The sequence below is a fragment of the Passer montanus genome, unplaced genomic scaffold (genome assembly GCF_014805655.1).
Source record: "Passer montanus isolate IOZ18808 unplaced genomic scaffold, ASM1480565v1 scaffold14, whole genome shotgun sequence".
Classification (NCBI taxonomy): Eukaryota; Metazoa; Chordata; class Aves; order Passeriformes; family Passeridae; genus Passer; species Passer montanus.
Window position 1 is genome coordinate 7,765,651 of NW_024360941.1, and position 14,772 is coordinate 7,780,422.

The window sequence follows — 14,772 nt, forward strand, 5'->3', positions numbered from 1 at the left end:
TCTTTGGTCTCAGTAAATCTGCATTGAGTTCACGCAGAGCACAGAAACTGTCATGGTTCCAAAGACCTTGCAAGAGGTCTCCTTATCAGTTTCGTGTTAAGATGACTGAACAAGAATGTAAACCTGTCAGTCATGTTTAATCGGCTTGTTTTCTGCAGCAGCCTGTGGACTTTGTTTGAAAATCTCTTACACAATGGAAATTGCTATCCAGTGCCCACATAAGAAAATAATTCTGAGAGATAAGTAATAATGCACATGCTGCAGCATCATCAAACCTGCTGATAAGAGTGTTTTCTCTCATTTGTGCAGATTAGCTTAAGGTCTTCCTTAAAGTGCAAGGTGATAGTTCTTTTCCAACATGGGTTCATTACTTTAGTTAACTAAACATTGGGTTTTTTTTCTTACATCCAATATAACATGAACTGCAAATTAAAAAATTGGTTATTAATGCCAGAAGCTTGAGTTTTCTGCAGATAGGTGCCTGTGGAACATGAATTTTTGTTGTGGCATAGATCAGCAAGAAACATTAAAAATACTGTTCAAACAAATCCATATTTTCCCTGTACTATTTCTGAAAATGTGCAGACAACTACTTAAAATAAAAAGTCGCTGTATTTCACCTGTATGCTGAGCCGTTTCACTGTATGGTCATGTAACTGTGGAGATTATAGTCTAAAGCTCATTAAAATACTTACTCAAAAATCTACTACTTTTCTCTTTGAACAATTAAAAAATTACTTCTGGAATACTATTAGCTTCTACATATACTTGGAGGTGTCAAATTAAGTTCTACCTTGTGTTGTAGTCAAAAATACAGAATAATCTATCTCATTGCTATAGAAAATGTTTTTTTGGTAACAAATTTTTGTTGTGCTAAAACGTTCCAGGTAGCAAATTTCCCTAAACTTAGTTTCTGTATCTGACCTTTCTCTTACAGTGTTTCTCCTTTAATAGAATGTGAAAAAAACAAAAAAAATAGCCATTTCTACTGAAAATATTGATCAGCGACAATAATTGGTAGATATCTCTTTTCTAATATTACTGGGTCTGCTGGAGCAGTGGTTTCAGGTTTGCTGCAAAGTTATTATCAGTTGTACTACAAGAGATTTGAACAATGTTCCAGTTATGCTGCTTATGTATTTTTATATGAGGTGCACCAGAGGAGAAAAAAAAAAAAGAGAAAATGCTTCTGAAATTATTCTTACTACCTCATGAACCAATATATAAGTTGAATTTTACTCATCAGAGGTAACTTAACTGTAGTGAACATTCTTCTCTCTTTATAAAATCTGTTTCCTAAAAGAGAATGCTCTTCTAATAAATTTAAAAGCAAATTACATCAGAAGTTATCATAAGGAAATAAGATTTTTAATCACCACTGGACAGATAAAGCAAGAAAGGGATTCCTGCTTAAAACATCTGACACTTGCATCCTGCAGAAGCACTTTTTACATTAAGCTAGTGCCATAGCAAACACAAAACTGTGTGGTACTTAGCATAGTAAAAACCTAAAGATATTTTTCTAAACTTCAGGAAAAACGTGTATTAAGAGTCTATTAAGAAAAAGCACTGTCGTATTTTTATTATTCAGCCTTTTATAAATTATGAAATTAATAACAATGTAGTTCTTTCCATGGACATACGGTTCTGTTTTGATTTTTGCGATTTGGTGTCATGTTGGTTTTCGGTTTTGTTTTGGTTTTTTAAGGAGAAGACAGCTGTTTATATGAAAGAACATACTTATAATTTTCTTCATCCATGTGGCATGTAATTAAACATCTCAGAAATGTAGCATATAATAATCTCTTCCACGAGTTACTCGAAGCCATTGTTTATATTGTTTACCAGGATGGTCGTACAGATCTTTTTTGGTTCAAAATCAATCAATACTGTCAAAAATCCTGCTGAGTTTCTTCAAACCCCTTTCAGGTTTTTTGATGTTAAAAAAATTCTGAAAAGGTAGTTATTAAAAAAATGTAGCATTAACACGATTTCAAGTATCATTTTTAAACTTCCTGAAAATCAATAATCCAACATGGACCCAGGCTCTTCTGCAAGCTGACCCTATAGTGCTGTCAAAGTCGTCTTCAATTGAACAAGACGACCTGGAGAAAGCAGTGCATGGGCAGCATGTATTCATTTAGGTCCGTCACAGATGCTTGTATTACTTGAGTTTGGTTTCTTTTCCTTGAACTGGAAATCACACAAGAGAAAATAAAACAAGAAAATACAGGTTTAGGTGGTTTTAGTTATTGAGCAATCCTGTTAGCAGTTAGAAAGAGATGGGAGTTGCATGGTCTGTAGAATATTTTCTTTTATTATTATTAAAAGTTTTCTTTTCTTTTATTATTATTAATTTTTTTATTAACATTATTATTTTATTTTTTTCTTTATTATCCTTTAAGTCTAGACTCTACCTCTGCCCTACAGTCAGTTCAAATTGTGTTATTTGGAAAGCCAGGGTTCACTGCCAGACTTCGTAGGTCACCTTTGTCAATTCATGATGTTTCATATTCAACAGATACAGAGTACAAACTCTTCTGGAGTTCCATGCTCATGTTTTAACTTAATCTTTTTTGCTGCAGTTTTGTGACCTGAAATATATAACCATAGTGCAGCAATAACAGCTTTTTTTTATAACTATCTATAAAAATCTCTGTAATGAAATGCTTGGGGAGCTTGGCATTTTCTAAATAACATTATTAACAGCTTTGATTTGGAATTGATGGCATGATGCTACTGGGTTGTCCATGATAGTCTAGAATCTACAAGCACAAAAGTGTGATATAAGTGTCTCGAAAATGAAATAACCTCGAGTCATTCGGATGTCACAGACTAAATCAAGTGCTGCCCTTTTTTTGATATGCTGGGCTAATTATTTCTACTAATGTAAATGTCAGTGCAATGAACACATATTTGCTGTGGCATAGCAAATAAGTGGCACAGGAAATCTGAGCATAGGAATAAATTCATCATGTCCTGAAGTCTCTATTATATGGCTTCAAGCCAAGGATATGGAAAACAATTCAGATACACATTTTTTTAAGTGTTTTAAAAGTACATTAAAATGGAGTAAAAATAAAAGGCAGTAATTATATCTCAATGTATTTTGATTTTTTTCATTCTTTTTGAAATAGTCTACGTTTAGAGCCTTTACCATCTTCTCTTGATAGCAAATAGGAGTTCTATACATTTTTCTGGGCAACCTTGGCTTCATTATCAGTGCCTTTCCAATGGGCATCAATTTAGGCAGGCAGTGGCTGCCCAGCAGGGGGGCAGACCAATGGCTACTGTGTGTGGGTGGCATCGAGACCTGGGCTCCCCCTTGTGCAGGGCAGCCCAAAGCCTGCCACTGCATGTACAGAAGCCGCTACTCCCCATCCAGGCAGACAGAATCCCAGAGAAGGATCCAGACAGGAAACATGTAACCTGGAGCTTCAAAACTATCAGCTGATATTTTTAGGCCATGCTAAAATAATGCCTGTCCTGCAGTCTTTAGGGAATATTCATGGAGGACCCAAATTGTTACATAGATAGTTTCATTTTATGGTGATGGCAGCTTCACAGGCACTTAAGGACTGTATTGTACCTTTGCTCTGTGTGTGGTACTTTTACACAGATCTCAGTTCACATAAGGGACATATTTTGTTTTTTAGTCTTAACACTGAAGAGATACAGGAAAGAAGAGCCATACTGGCAGTGTTCAGAGCTGAAGCATAAAGATGTAGAGATGAGATAGTGTGGTGTTTGGGATTTACACCTTTTCCATTGATCAGGCTACCTTGCATCTAGCACTTCATTAGGAGAAATAATATTTTTGTTTTCATCTTTAATATCCTCACCCAGTCACTAGAATGGATTTTGTTTGAGCACTTGACTGCAGATTTAGCTGCCATAGTGCTGAGATTTCGCTTTGATGATCTTGTGCTAAAATGTACCATAATCAGGAAAAGGGAAAATCTTTCAAAATAAATTGTTTTCATGACTCTTCCAACTGCTGGGGATGAAGCTTCATGAGAATGTCTGTCTTCATATACTTTTGATAATACCAGATGAGAAATTTGGTAAATAAACATATTGTGATTTTACGACTGATATATAATGAACATATGGTCTTACACCCAGTGATACCATTCATTAAAAAGTTACCCTTAATATTATTTTGTTGAAGGATTGAATTTAATTGCTCAGTGAGTTCTGGTTCTTTTGTTATTGTCTTTTTTGATCAGAGTAGTTGGTCAGAGCTTAGAGTCCTGAGAATGATCTGTGTTAGAAGGGTACAAAAAAAGTAGTGAATTATGTGTTTTACACAGCACTGTTTACAAACACTATACAGAAGCTTTTATTTCAAGAACAAAGAGGAATCAGTGGTTATTTTTATACTTATCCTGAAATATCCCCAAAGGTGTCTAAGTACTTCTTCACCGTCTTTATTTCCCGTGTGTATCTTTTCCTGAGTGTGAACAAGTGCTTATGTCTAAATAAGATTATTTCCTAAAATTCATTAAACAATTGGAAGTGGTTATGCTGATCATTATATGATGTTTTGTTAGTGCAGTATTCAATTATATGTTGTTGTTTTGTAAAATGTCCCTAGAGCCAGTGAGCACATCTTCAGGCTCAAAGTAAATCTGTAATTTCTGTAATATCTGTTGTTTTTTTTAAAGGTGCATTTCCATTGATATACCCTCTTCCCTTGCCTGAGTCCCCTCTAATTGTCTGCCTCCACAGAGTGAAATTAAAAATAAATGAATTATTCAATGAAGGCACTTGTTTCTTAGTTCAAGCTTTCAAATGTCAAAGTAGAGAAGCTTTTTTTCCTCTCTGAGGGATCTAATAGTATGTGAGTGAGTTTTGGTAATAGCTCTATTTTTTGTGCTTATCATATTCTCTGTAATTGAACCAGATGTTAAGTCTTCTCTGGAGGAGAAGAGTCTTCTCAGTTTATGTAGTAGTGTATCAGTCTTGCATCCCAAAAGATTTGAGGTTAATGTGAAAATGAAATAGTAAGGCAGATGCTGTATGTAATGTTCCTGTAGGTGGGTAATCCCTTTTGGACTGAAACACTTAAAAATGTGTAACTGAGAGGCACATACCACATGTAACAAATGGTTGGATGATAAATTGTTGTAGGATTGTTTTGACAATCAGTCAAAATCCAACACTTTGTATGCAATGGGATATTTGCTGTTGTAAATAGCTCTGCAATGATGAAAATAGTTCATGAGGTCAAGGCTAAGGGCTGTAGGGGCAGACTGCACCATTGTGGGTGACTTACAGAAATGTTTTGGAGGGGAAAACCCTGAGTATGTTTCAGCTACTTAACTGAGCTGGTTTCTCACCCATATGTATTTATATGTCAGTAAAGAATACATGTAAGCTTTACTTTTGTGTTAGGATAAGGTACAGGGGAGAAACAGGGGCAGGTGTGCCTGAGTCCTCTCTTTTCTCATATCTTGGTTTCCACCAGAAAAAAGCCTTTCTTCATGTGAAGTCATGCTTTCCATTTCTAAGGCCCTTGTGTATACCTAAAGTCTACTAGTGCTCTTACAGGCACATGTAGAACTAACACTTCACACTATCCATGGCGTGTTGCTGCCATTTAAGTACATAAAAACCCAGAATGTGCAAATAGCAAATGTGTATTTCCAGAATGCCATGTATGTTATGGTGTATGGTTCAGTAACTTGCCTACACAGAGAATAATAATCCTTGATAATTTTTTTCTTTTATGGCCTGGAACCCACCCGAATTTGGTTATTTGTTTAAACACCTAAACACATTTTTGTGCTGAATTCATTATGCATTTTATGGCATAAATTTAATAATGTGATCTGTTTATACATTACCCCTAAAATGAAGAATTTCTTTTGTTGCCTTATTTAGCATTTGTACCTCTGTGTTGTGGTTAATTTCACTTGAGTCCATCAGTTTATGGTTAAATATATACACAGCAAAAATTCAGAATCCAGATTTATTGGCACACTCCATCTTTTGATGTCATATTCAGCTACTCAGAACTTGTCATTCTGAGATGGGATGTACAGTTCTATGGGCTTTCTTGTATGCATTTTTTCAAGCAGCTTGGTGGTTGTTTTTATCCAGCCATTACACCAGAGAATCAGCCGTGAACTAAACGAGAGCTGCTTCTAGTTTGATGCAAAGCAGTTTAAATTGTCAAGGTAGCAAAAAAGATGGAGAACTGAGAAAGAAAAGTATGTAGGGAGAAGACTAATGCTAGAATAAGAATACTACATTATTTTTCTTTTTTTTTCTTTTCCTTCTTCCACAGCTAGAAATGCTTTAGAAATGGGAGCTCTTCCAGTCATTATCATCTGGGTAAAAGAGGCATGTAAGCATAATTATAGTTTTACAATGGAGCCTTTTAGCAGTTTTAAAAAATTCCAGAAACTGTGTTTTAAGGTCTTTCAAAATGCAATTTGTTTACCCTCAGGTAGAAGTGAAATGGAGAAACCCATTTTCTTGAGTTCTTTTGTATCTTGTTAAACAATATAGCAACTTGAAAAAAAGCAAAAAGCATCCTTCAGTTGCTGACAAGGGAGATGTTTAGTTGAGGGACCAAAGGCAGTTCAGATTTCTTCAGAGCTAAAGAACTTGCACTGCAAAACTCTTGCTCTTCCCGGAGAGTCAGTCTGTGCAACTCGCCATCCCTTTCTAAGTCCTGTTTCAGGCTCACTGCACAGGTGAAACTATTGTGTACACAGAGTGAATTTCCTGAAGTCCAGTCCCTGTAGGGGTCACAGCACTCAGTCAGCATTGAGATGGTGCTGTCTGAATGCTGGTTTTACAAAGTGACACACGAGAGCATTCTATTGAATTCCCCTTACGCTGAAAGGATGTTAGAGCTGAAAAATTGCCATGGTACAATGTGAGGGAGTTAAGGGATTTATTAAAAAGAAATCCCTGCAATCCAAACAATACTCTCAGCAGTTAAACTGGAACTTCTAATGGCACCAGTACAGTGGTTTGTTTCCTGTTTCCTCTCGGGGCAATGTTACCATTCCAAAATATGAGCCACAGCAAGACTTCCATTAGTTTTTGTCTATCATATGATATATGGATTTATATCTATCCTTTTGCTAGATAAATTTTAGTGGGTATATTTATTTAACTATATTATGCTTGCAAGAGTCTCCTGGTACATTAGACTTGTAAATGCTATCAGGTAAAGTAGCTACATGTAATTAATATTTTTAAAGAGTAATGGCATCAAAATGCAAATAGATAACAGGAAACCAGCTGTAAACTCTACTACGCAGCTTTCTTTGTTTCCTGCAAACTTGCCATTTAAATAACTGCTTTTAAGGAAAGAAGCTAGCACAGGAATAAAAATCATAAAAGTAAACTTTATCCTGCTTTTGATAGTTTAAATAGTTTTTCATTTTTGGATCCAAGTGATTCACACCAGCTGTGCTCATACTGAGAAGGGTCCAAGTTTAATTGAAGTGAATCTGTCTGGGTCTGACTTTAAAGAACCAGTTACTGCTTCAGAGTTGATTATTTTAGAAATTTGTGCTTAAGAATCATGATTAATGCTGTTGCAGCCTGTTTTCTACCTTATGCTTCTGACTTTAAAACCCAAGCAATTTAATATTACTATTAGAACATTAGCCTTGTTTGAACTCAAAAATTATTGTAATTAATGTGTTCATTTTAATGACATGAAAGGTTAGATATTTTGATAACCTGACATATTTTTATCAGGAGGTATTAAGTTCTTCAGTGCTTTTATGTGTGAACCTCTGACTTTTATCATATTAAAATATGACAGCAGTATTTTCTTAGAATATGTTTGCAAAAGTGGTAATAGAAGAATAAACAAACTAGACTGCAGTTTAGCGTTATGTAACATAAGTTGCCTTTAATACTAAAACTTAGAAATGTAGCCCATGCTAGCAGAATGTGATGGATTTTCCTCAGTATTTCAGGGATTTGTTGGAGAGCACTGAGCTCACGACACTTTGCCCTGAATAGCCAGCATTCTCAACTGACCCAAAGCAGATATTTTCAGCATAAATCTTTGTCAGCCAGGATTTCTAGCACCCTTTGCTAGAAAGACTGATTACTTGAAGGTAACCGGTCGTGGTTGGCATTTCTAACTTCTTGCTTACAAATCCAAAAGCCTTTGAAAACCAGTTTAAGGATGGCTTAGCAACAAGATCTGCATCATGTAGGTTGGCAAATATTTGTCTGTCCTAGAAAAAAGAAACTAACTGAGCATGCTGAGACAATTTCACTCGGAGTCACTGAGTGCCATCCAGTTCTGTGCAGCCAGTGGTGAAAAATCGGTAAGAGAGTATGGGTGAGTCCAGAGTTCATTTGGTTTACAAACTTCAGATATGGAGGGCAAAGCTTCACTATTACACAGGCATGAGATTTTTCTAGGGCTTTCAGGGTTTCCTAGTAGAAGGCTGATCAGATGTTGTGTCCCCGGAACTGCTGTTCGAGTGTGTTTTCTCATAACTTTGAGAGCATTTCTAGCATGGATTTCATACATGCCTTTTGTTCTGGACAGTTTAGTGATTTAAACCTGTAATTAGCAGAGCTAAAATTTTCATGTTATTAGCAATGAATCTACATTTCATGTACTTGCAATTGTACTTTTTGATTCTTAATTTTTATAAAAATACTAGCTTTTAGCAGAAAGAATCAAGAGGGGGGGAAGAAAAGAGCTCTCAGAGGATCATCTTGCTTAGAAGCAAAAAGTAGTTTTTACCTTTACCCAGAAATTTGGAGTTTGGAAAGGGGAAGTCAGCTTACCAACTACACTTTGTATGGGTTTTTTTTTTCTGGGTGTTCTGTGGGGGGGTGTTTTGGAGTATTTTCCCACTTATTGCCTATTGTGAAGATCTACAGGATTTGAAAGTGCTTTGAGAATTTCTTTGCTCTGGGCCTTTGATGCAGTCCTTTGACCTTGTGTGAATAACAATAACTTAGTAATAGGTATTAAAAGACTTCCCAAAAAATGAAAGGGGAACTTTGTAAAGTGCAGAGTAACTACAACTACATTCTTGCACAAGCGATACTTTAAAGACAAAAATCCACATCTTTCGTGTGTTGAAGGATAAGGCATTTTTGAACCTGTTCAGTTTGATCTCCATGAGCTACTTGCCAGGCAGTCATATCGGAACACTGCTGAAAAGAGAAATGTTAAGCTCCAGATGTGTGATATACTTCAAATGTTTGTCAAGAACTGAATTCACTGTTTTCTCACAGGGTTTAGAAAAATAACTTCATTTATCACAGTAAAGTTTCGATATTTGCATTGAATAAACTGGATATGGCTACTGCCATGTTATGAGGGTTCCTCTGTAATAACATGAACCACTTATATATGTATATATTTACTTGTTTTTTTATTCTTTTCACAGACACTACCTTTGGGGCTGGGAGATGGACAGCTTTTTACCTGGACTGATGGCCTGAAAAGGAAGGACTGGCATGATTATGAAAGCATTCAGAAAGATGCTATGCGTTCAGGTATACGTGAGTTCAGAACAAATTGAAGTGGTTTGTTTACTCATTCTTTCTGTCTCTGTTTGTTCCTTTGAGTCCTTTAGGAGGCATTCCTAATAACTTTTTTTTGATTATAGCAATGTCACAAGGTCATCATGTCCTGAATTGAGAGGTCAAACCAAGCACAAATATCTTCTCTGAAAGTAGCCAAGTGACAATGAGTGTCCTGCTAGTAACTACATAATGATTGTACAACCAGCAAAAACGTTATCAACAAATTATTTTCCATGTTGAAGTCAGTTGTCAGACTGTGACCAAATAGAGTGTTGCTTTACAGAAGGACATATGTTACAAATATGGCCAAGTTGTCTTTAGATCGATGAACAAAACCTGAGTTCAATAACCTATAGTGCCAAGAGCCTTTGACACATCTACATTGTCAAATTCCAATCCTTTAGTCTTGCTAAAGCAACCTCATCTCATTCCGACAGTCTACAATTATTTTATCATGGCAGAAAATTGTGTTTGCAAATAGACTGAAGGACGCTTTGTTGCAGTGAGTAATGTAATTTTAATGTACCTTCACATGCTGCATCCCCTACGTGCAGAGAGTATGGTTTGTGTTCCTCTTTCTGTCATCAGAGCATGTTCAGATTTGAGTTCTTCTTTTACAACATAATGTACAACTATTCAACATAAGATGAATTAAATTAGAAGGAAGGATGAGAAACAGCAGTTGAATTACACCTTAATCAGTGTTTCAAAGTCATTATTTTATAAAGGCCAATCTACTATTGTAAAACAAATTATGCTGTCTTGATCCCACTGTCTTGAGACAGCCAAAACCTCCCCCAAAATATCTCTATAACTGAATCTCGTTGACAGATTCATAAGACTTGGTAAGTACTTAATTTTGCAGGAGCCTGAGCTAGTAAAGTATTGCAAGTGTATGTTAATTTTTTAAGCTATTTTTCCCTTTCTCTTTTGAATCTTGATTACTTACTAAAGAAATTATCCTTTCCTCCCACATGTGCTTAGGAGGTAAAAAAGACAGGGAGGGGAAGAAAATTATTCTCGGCAATTTGGTAGTTGTCAGATCAATAATTGCTGTGTTCCAAATTGCTACATGTAAAATGACAAATATGTAAGAGAGAATGTACAATGTAATAGCAGCATGTGTGTGGAAACTTGCATATATGTGGGGAATATCATTGCTGATTGGAATGGACGCGCATGGATGCTTTGACAATGTACTTTTAATTTCTAAATATGGACCCCATATGTTTTGGACAATAACGGTAGTGTGGATAGATAGAAGGTAGGAGACTAGAGATAGTGGTGAAAGTAATCTCACCCCTAAAGAGTTACAGCTGTGCTAATTATCAAGCATTAAGAACAAGCCTGCTCTTAATAGGCCACAGCTGGATCCAATTAGGAGGGGTATTATAAAAGAGCAGGTTGGCTAGTCGAGAGGGGAGATGGAGTTTGTTGGCTGTGCTGAGAAGGTGGAGTCAGTGCTGTGAGGAGCTGCTCATGAGATATCATCGAGAAGGTATGAAACCTTTACAATAAGACAGCAACACGGTAGTATTTGTGATTGTCAGATGGCTAGCTTAAAGCATTGCCAATGTAATGCAAGCCATTGCATGGAGTCAGCTGAGAAACTGAAAAAGCATGTTATTTAGCTTTGTAGTTCCCAGTCCTAAACCTAACATGATAACTGTAGTAGCATGTGAATATTAAGATATTCTGACTTATTTACATTTTTTTAATTTTACCATTTGCTGAGTTTGACGTTTTAGAGATATCTTTTAAATAATTTATATTTTTCATCACTAGTCAATAGATGAAATTACCTTTTAGTGGTCTTCTCTTTGAAAATCACAATGTGGTAAATAAAAATGCAAAGCTAGAGCATCTAAATGCACTCTTTTTGGATATACTATATAATTTTTCTTCCTAATAACATTAGCTGAAATACACTATTAGTTAAAAATCTATCTGAAAGCGTGATGTGAAAGGGCTTCTCACGACATTTCAGGAAAGGCAGTTAATGCTTGTTGAAAAGAAGAAAGGAGTGAAGTATTTTTTAAATTCAATCTAACTGTTTATCTGTAAAGCTTACAATTTCCTAAGCACTGAGAATGTGGATTTCATAATTTCTAATTATAGAGAGGTACTAATTTCATGTAGTACTACTACTAGTAGTAGTTTCATGACTGCTATTGTTTCATGGACAAATATTTTGATTACTTCTCATTCAACCGATTAAAACCTGTTTCTGGATTTCAATGGTCTTCCCTCTTGAAGTCAAGAGTAAGCCCTTTTGCAAGGCATGCACAAGAAAAAGGTATTATTTCTATTTATTTTAAGTGTTTCTTACTTCACATTTTGTTAACATGGTGATGCTACTTGAGAAGGTACTTGAAAGGAAGGATGGAGAGTCAAGGCTTTAAAGGTAGCCAGAACTTAATTTAAAAGCACTTTCAGAAGGCTTTGTAAAGACTTCCAAACCAGTTGTAACAATATTAGTTGGTTAATCTTGATAGAAAAATTCAAGAAAGGGAAATGCTGTTGGGTTGCAGAAGGTCTAATTGTTGGTGGAACAGGGAAGTTACCTATTTAGTTGACAGTTATCCAAGCCCTGATTTACGCAATGTCAGAAAGGAATATATAATGACTTAAATACACTTTTTATCATCTTATCAGTACAGAATAGATGTAGTGAAATGAAAATTAAGTTATTCAGTCAACCCAATCACTTCCATTCTTCTCTGAATATTACTCTGTCATTAGCTCAAAACCAGTGACTGAAATACAGCTAAAGGAAAGCAAAAGTTAACCCTAAAATAAAGAACAATTCTTAACAAAACAGTTGTGATAGATACTTTGGAAGGAAGGAAGGGAAAAAAAAGAAGTTTAATTGCTTCCATTTTCTAAAGTGAGCCATTAAGTCAATCACATATAACAATGGAGTGGGAGGGAACAAAATAAGCTAATCAGAGAAACTGACTTCATTGGAGTTTATAAGTCATGCCAGCTTTTTGACATGAAATCAGAATTTAAAATAAGACCTGTTTCTATTAATTTCTTTTCCTTTGGGAATACAACTGATGACATGCCTTGATGAATAATATACTTAATTTGCATTAAAAATATGAGAACTGTAAACAAATGCAAATCCTACATCTGTCAGTTTTTGTTTTGGTGACTAATAAACAATGTATTCTGTATATCAGAAGAATGGTCTTGCTTTGGGTTTCAGAGTGGTGCATGAACGCAGCCTGCGTAGCAATGACCCCGGTGGCTCCCGGTGTGTGTTTTAGCCCAGCTACAGCAATGCCTGCTGTGTCAAATCCACCTGTATCTCCACAGAGGGTAGAGATCCTGGATGCTGAGGCTCCTGGCTTTGCCATGAATCAGTTACTGTAGTTGCCATTTCTTTTATCAGAGGCTTCCCTACTTCAGTTGTATATAGAGAACTCTCAGGACATTTCTACCAAGAGGTTAATTTCAGGGTCATGGCAGCTTCTGTGGTTCTGATAGCACTGGTTTCCCATGGTTTCTGTGCAGAACTAGGGGTCTGAGATCCCTCAATGCCCCCATCAGGGATGAGATTCACAGGAGAGAGCCATGAAAGCCTAAGGTAGTGATTCAGAAGCATCCATGAGAAGACATGATGTTAGTTTCATCTCTGTGTCCTGGGTAGTGAGACTGAACGTCCTCAAAAATCAGTCATTATCATTGTTTCTTAATTTTTGAAAGTTATTTCATCTGTTTCACTCAAGAAATTCTCAGCTTTATCATCAATTACAAGTAGTAGCAGTAATGATGAATTACAGCTCTTCTCAGGCAAGAGGAAGGATTCATATGTGTGATTTCTGGGCTTTTAAAGAAGTGCAGGTTGAATGTTTATGTTCAAGTACGGTGCTGTTTCTGATCATAACTTATTTCTAACTACTAGTGATAACTTTTCCAGTGTAAAGTACTACAAAAGGGTAATAGATTGAATAGAAAAAGAAAAAAAACAAGGTTTTATTTCTGAAAGCATCTAATCAATTATATCAGTGATATTAATAGCTGATAGATATATTTAGACTATATACTGCAAGTGGGTTCTGTTTTCAGTTTTTATTCTTTAAATGCAGTCTTTAATTTTTTCCCTTTATAATGCTTTGGAGGTATTTTTGTCTGATTGCATGTGTATGCTGAAATGATTACATTCTATGAGGTGGATTGAAAATTCAGTGTAATAAACTAATTTCTGAGAGAATGGTAAAATATAAGAAGCTGTGTTAATATAAATAAAAACCTTTGTCTTCAAAAGAAATCAGCTAAGGAGTAGAGTAAGTAGCTGTCAATATTTTTATGCTTGACTCTTGAGCCATTTTGGTTTTGTCTGCTAATAAGATCTCAAAGGAAATACCTTTTAGAAGGTACTGTAGCACTGAGTGTCTATTCCAGCAGTTACTGAGCCATTTGCAGTCTTTGTTCCTCCTATTTGTACATTTAAATAGCATGTGGAAGCTTTCTGGGGAGGCGGGGAGGGAATGAAGGTTGTAATTCTTTCCTGTATTCAGTATTGTCTTTACCTTTCTTCTTCAAAATGTTACCTTGACTGGGAGAAGGGGATTTTAAAGACCTTGACCTTTATGTGCCTCAGTGCAGGCCTTTCACAGAGATTAGTTCTATAAACAAACAGACAGTATGTTCTATAGTTTTACAAACATTCATACAGATTAGTTTTATAAACAAGCTAAGCAGAGATATTGAAAAATAAATGACCTGTACATGTTTGTGATGACAGTGGAAATAGATTGGAGCTCTGTGTTCTTGGGGTAGAATGTCAAAAGAAGGCAAAAGACATGAGCACTTTTGTACAGCAATAACAGGTAGTGAACAGCTGAAATACGACTTCAGTGGCACTTAAATTGTGCACTGGTGATGCTTTTCCATCACTTCTGCTCAAATATTTGGTTAATCCTTATAATAATTTTGAATAGTATCCATTCTTAAATTCAGAAGAACTTGTCAAGTCTAGTGCCAAAGCATTTCTAGAAGATATGATGCAGAATGATACAGAAAACAACATTGATTGCAATTCCCTATTTGCTATGAAAAAAATTAGCTCTGTGATACTTATATAGATAAAAGTAATAAAATTTGTGCAAGAAAATAAATGTATACTAAAATACTGATTTACTTATGCCATATTTCATGTGGAATTATGCACTGGAATTTTTTAAGCATTATATATTAAACAAGTTTACTAAATTTAATTTAGGTCTTTGAACT

At 35.6% G+C, this 14,772-nt stretch overlaps 1 protein-coding gene across 1 annotated transcript in view; it reads left to right on the top strand.

The window, feature by feature from the left end:
• The window catches only part of GALNTL6 (polypeptide N-acetylgalactosaminyltransferase like 6), a 430,883-nt gene that overhangs the window by 152,644 nt on the left and 263,467 nt on the right, over positions 1-14,772 (top strand). The window contains exon 2 of the mRNA XM_039700070.1: positions 9,393-9,501. Coding sequence (XP_039556004.1) covers positions 9,393-9,501 — 109 coding nt within the window. The remainder of the gene's footprint in view (positions 1-9,392; positions 9,502-14,772) is intronic.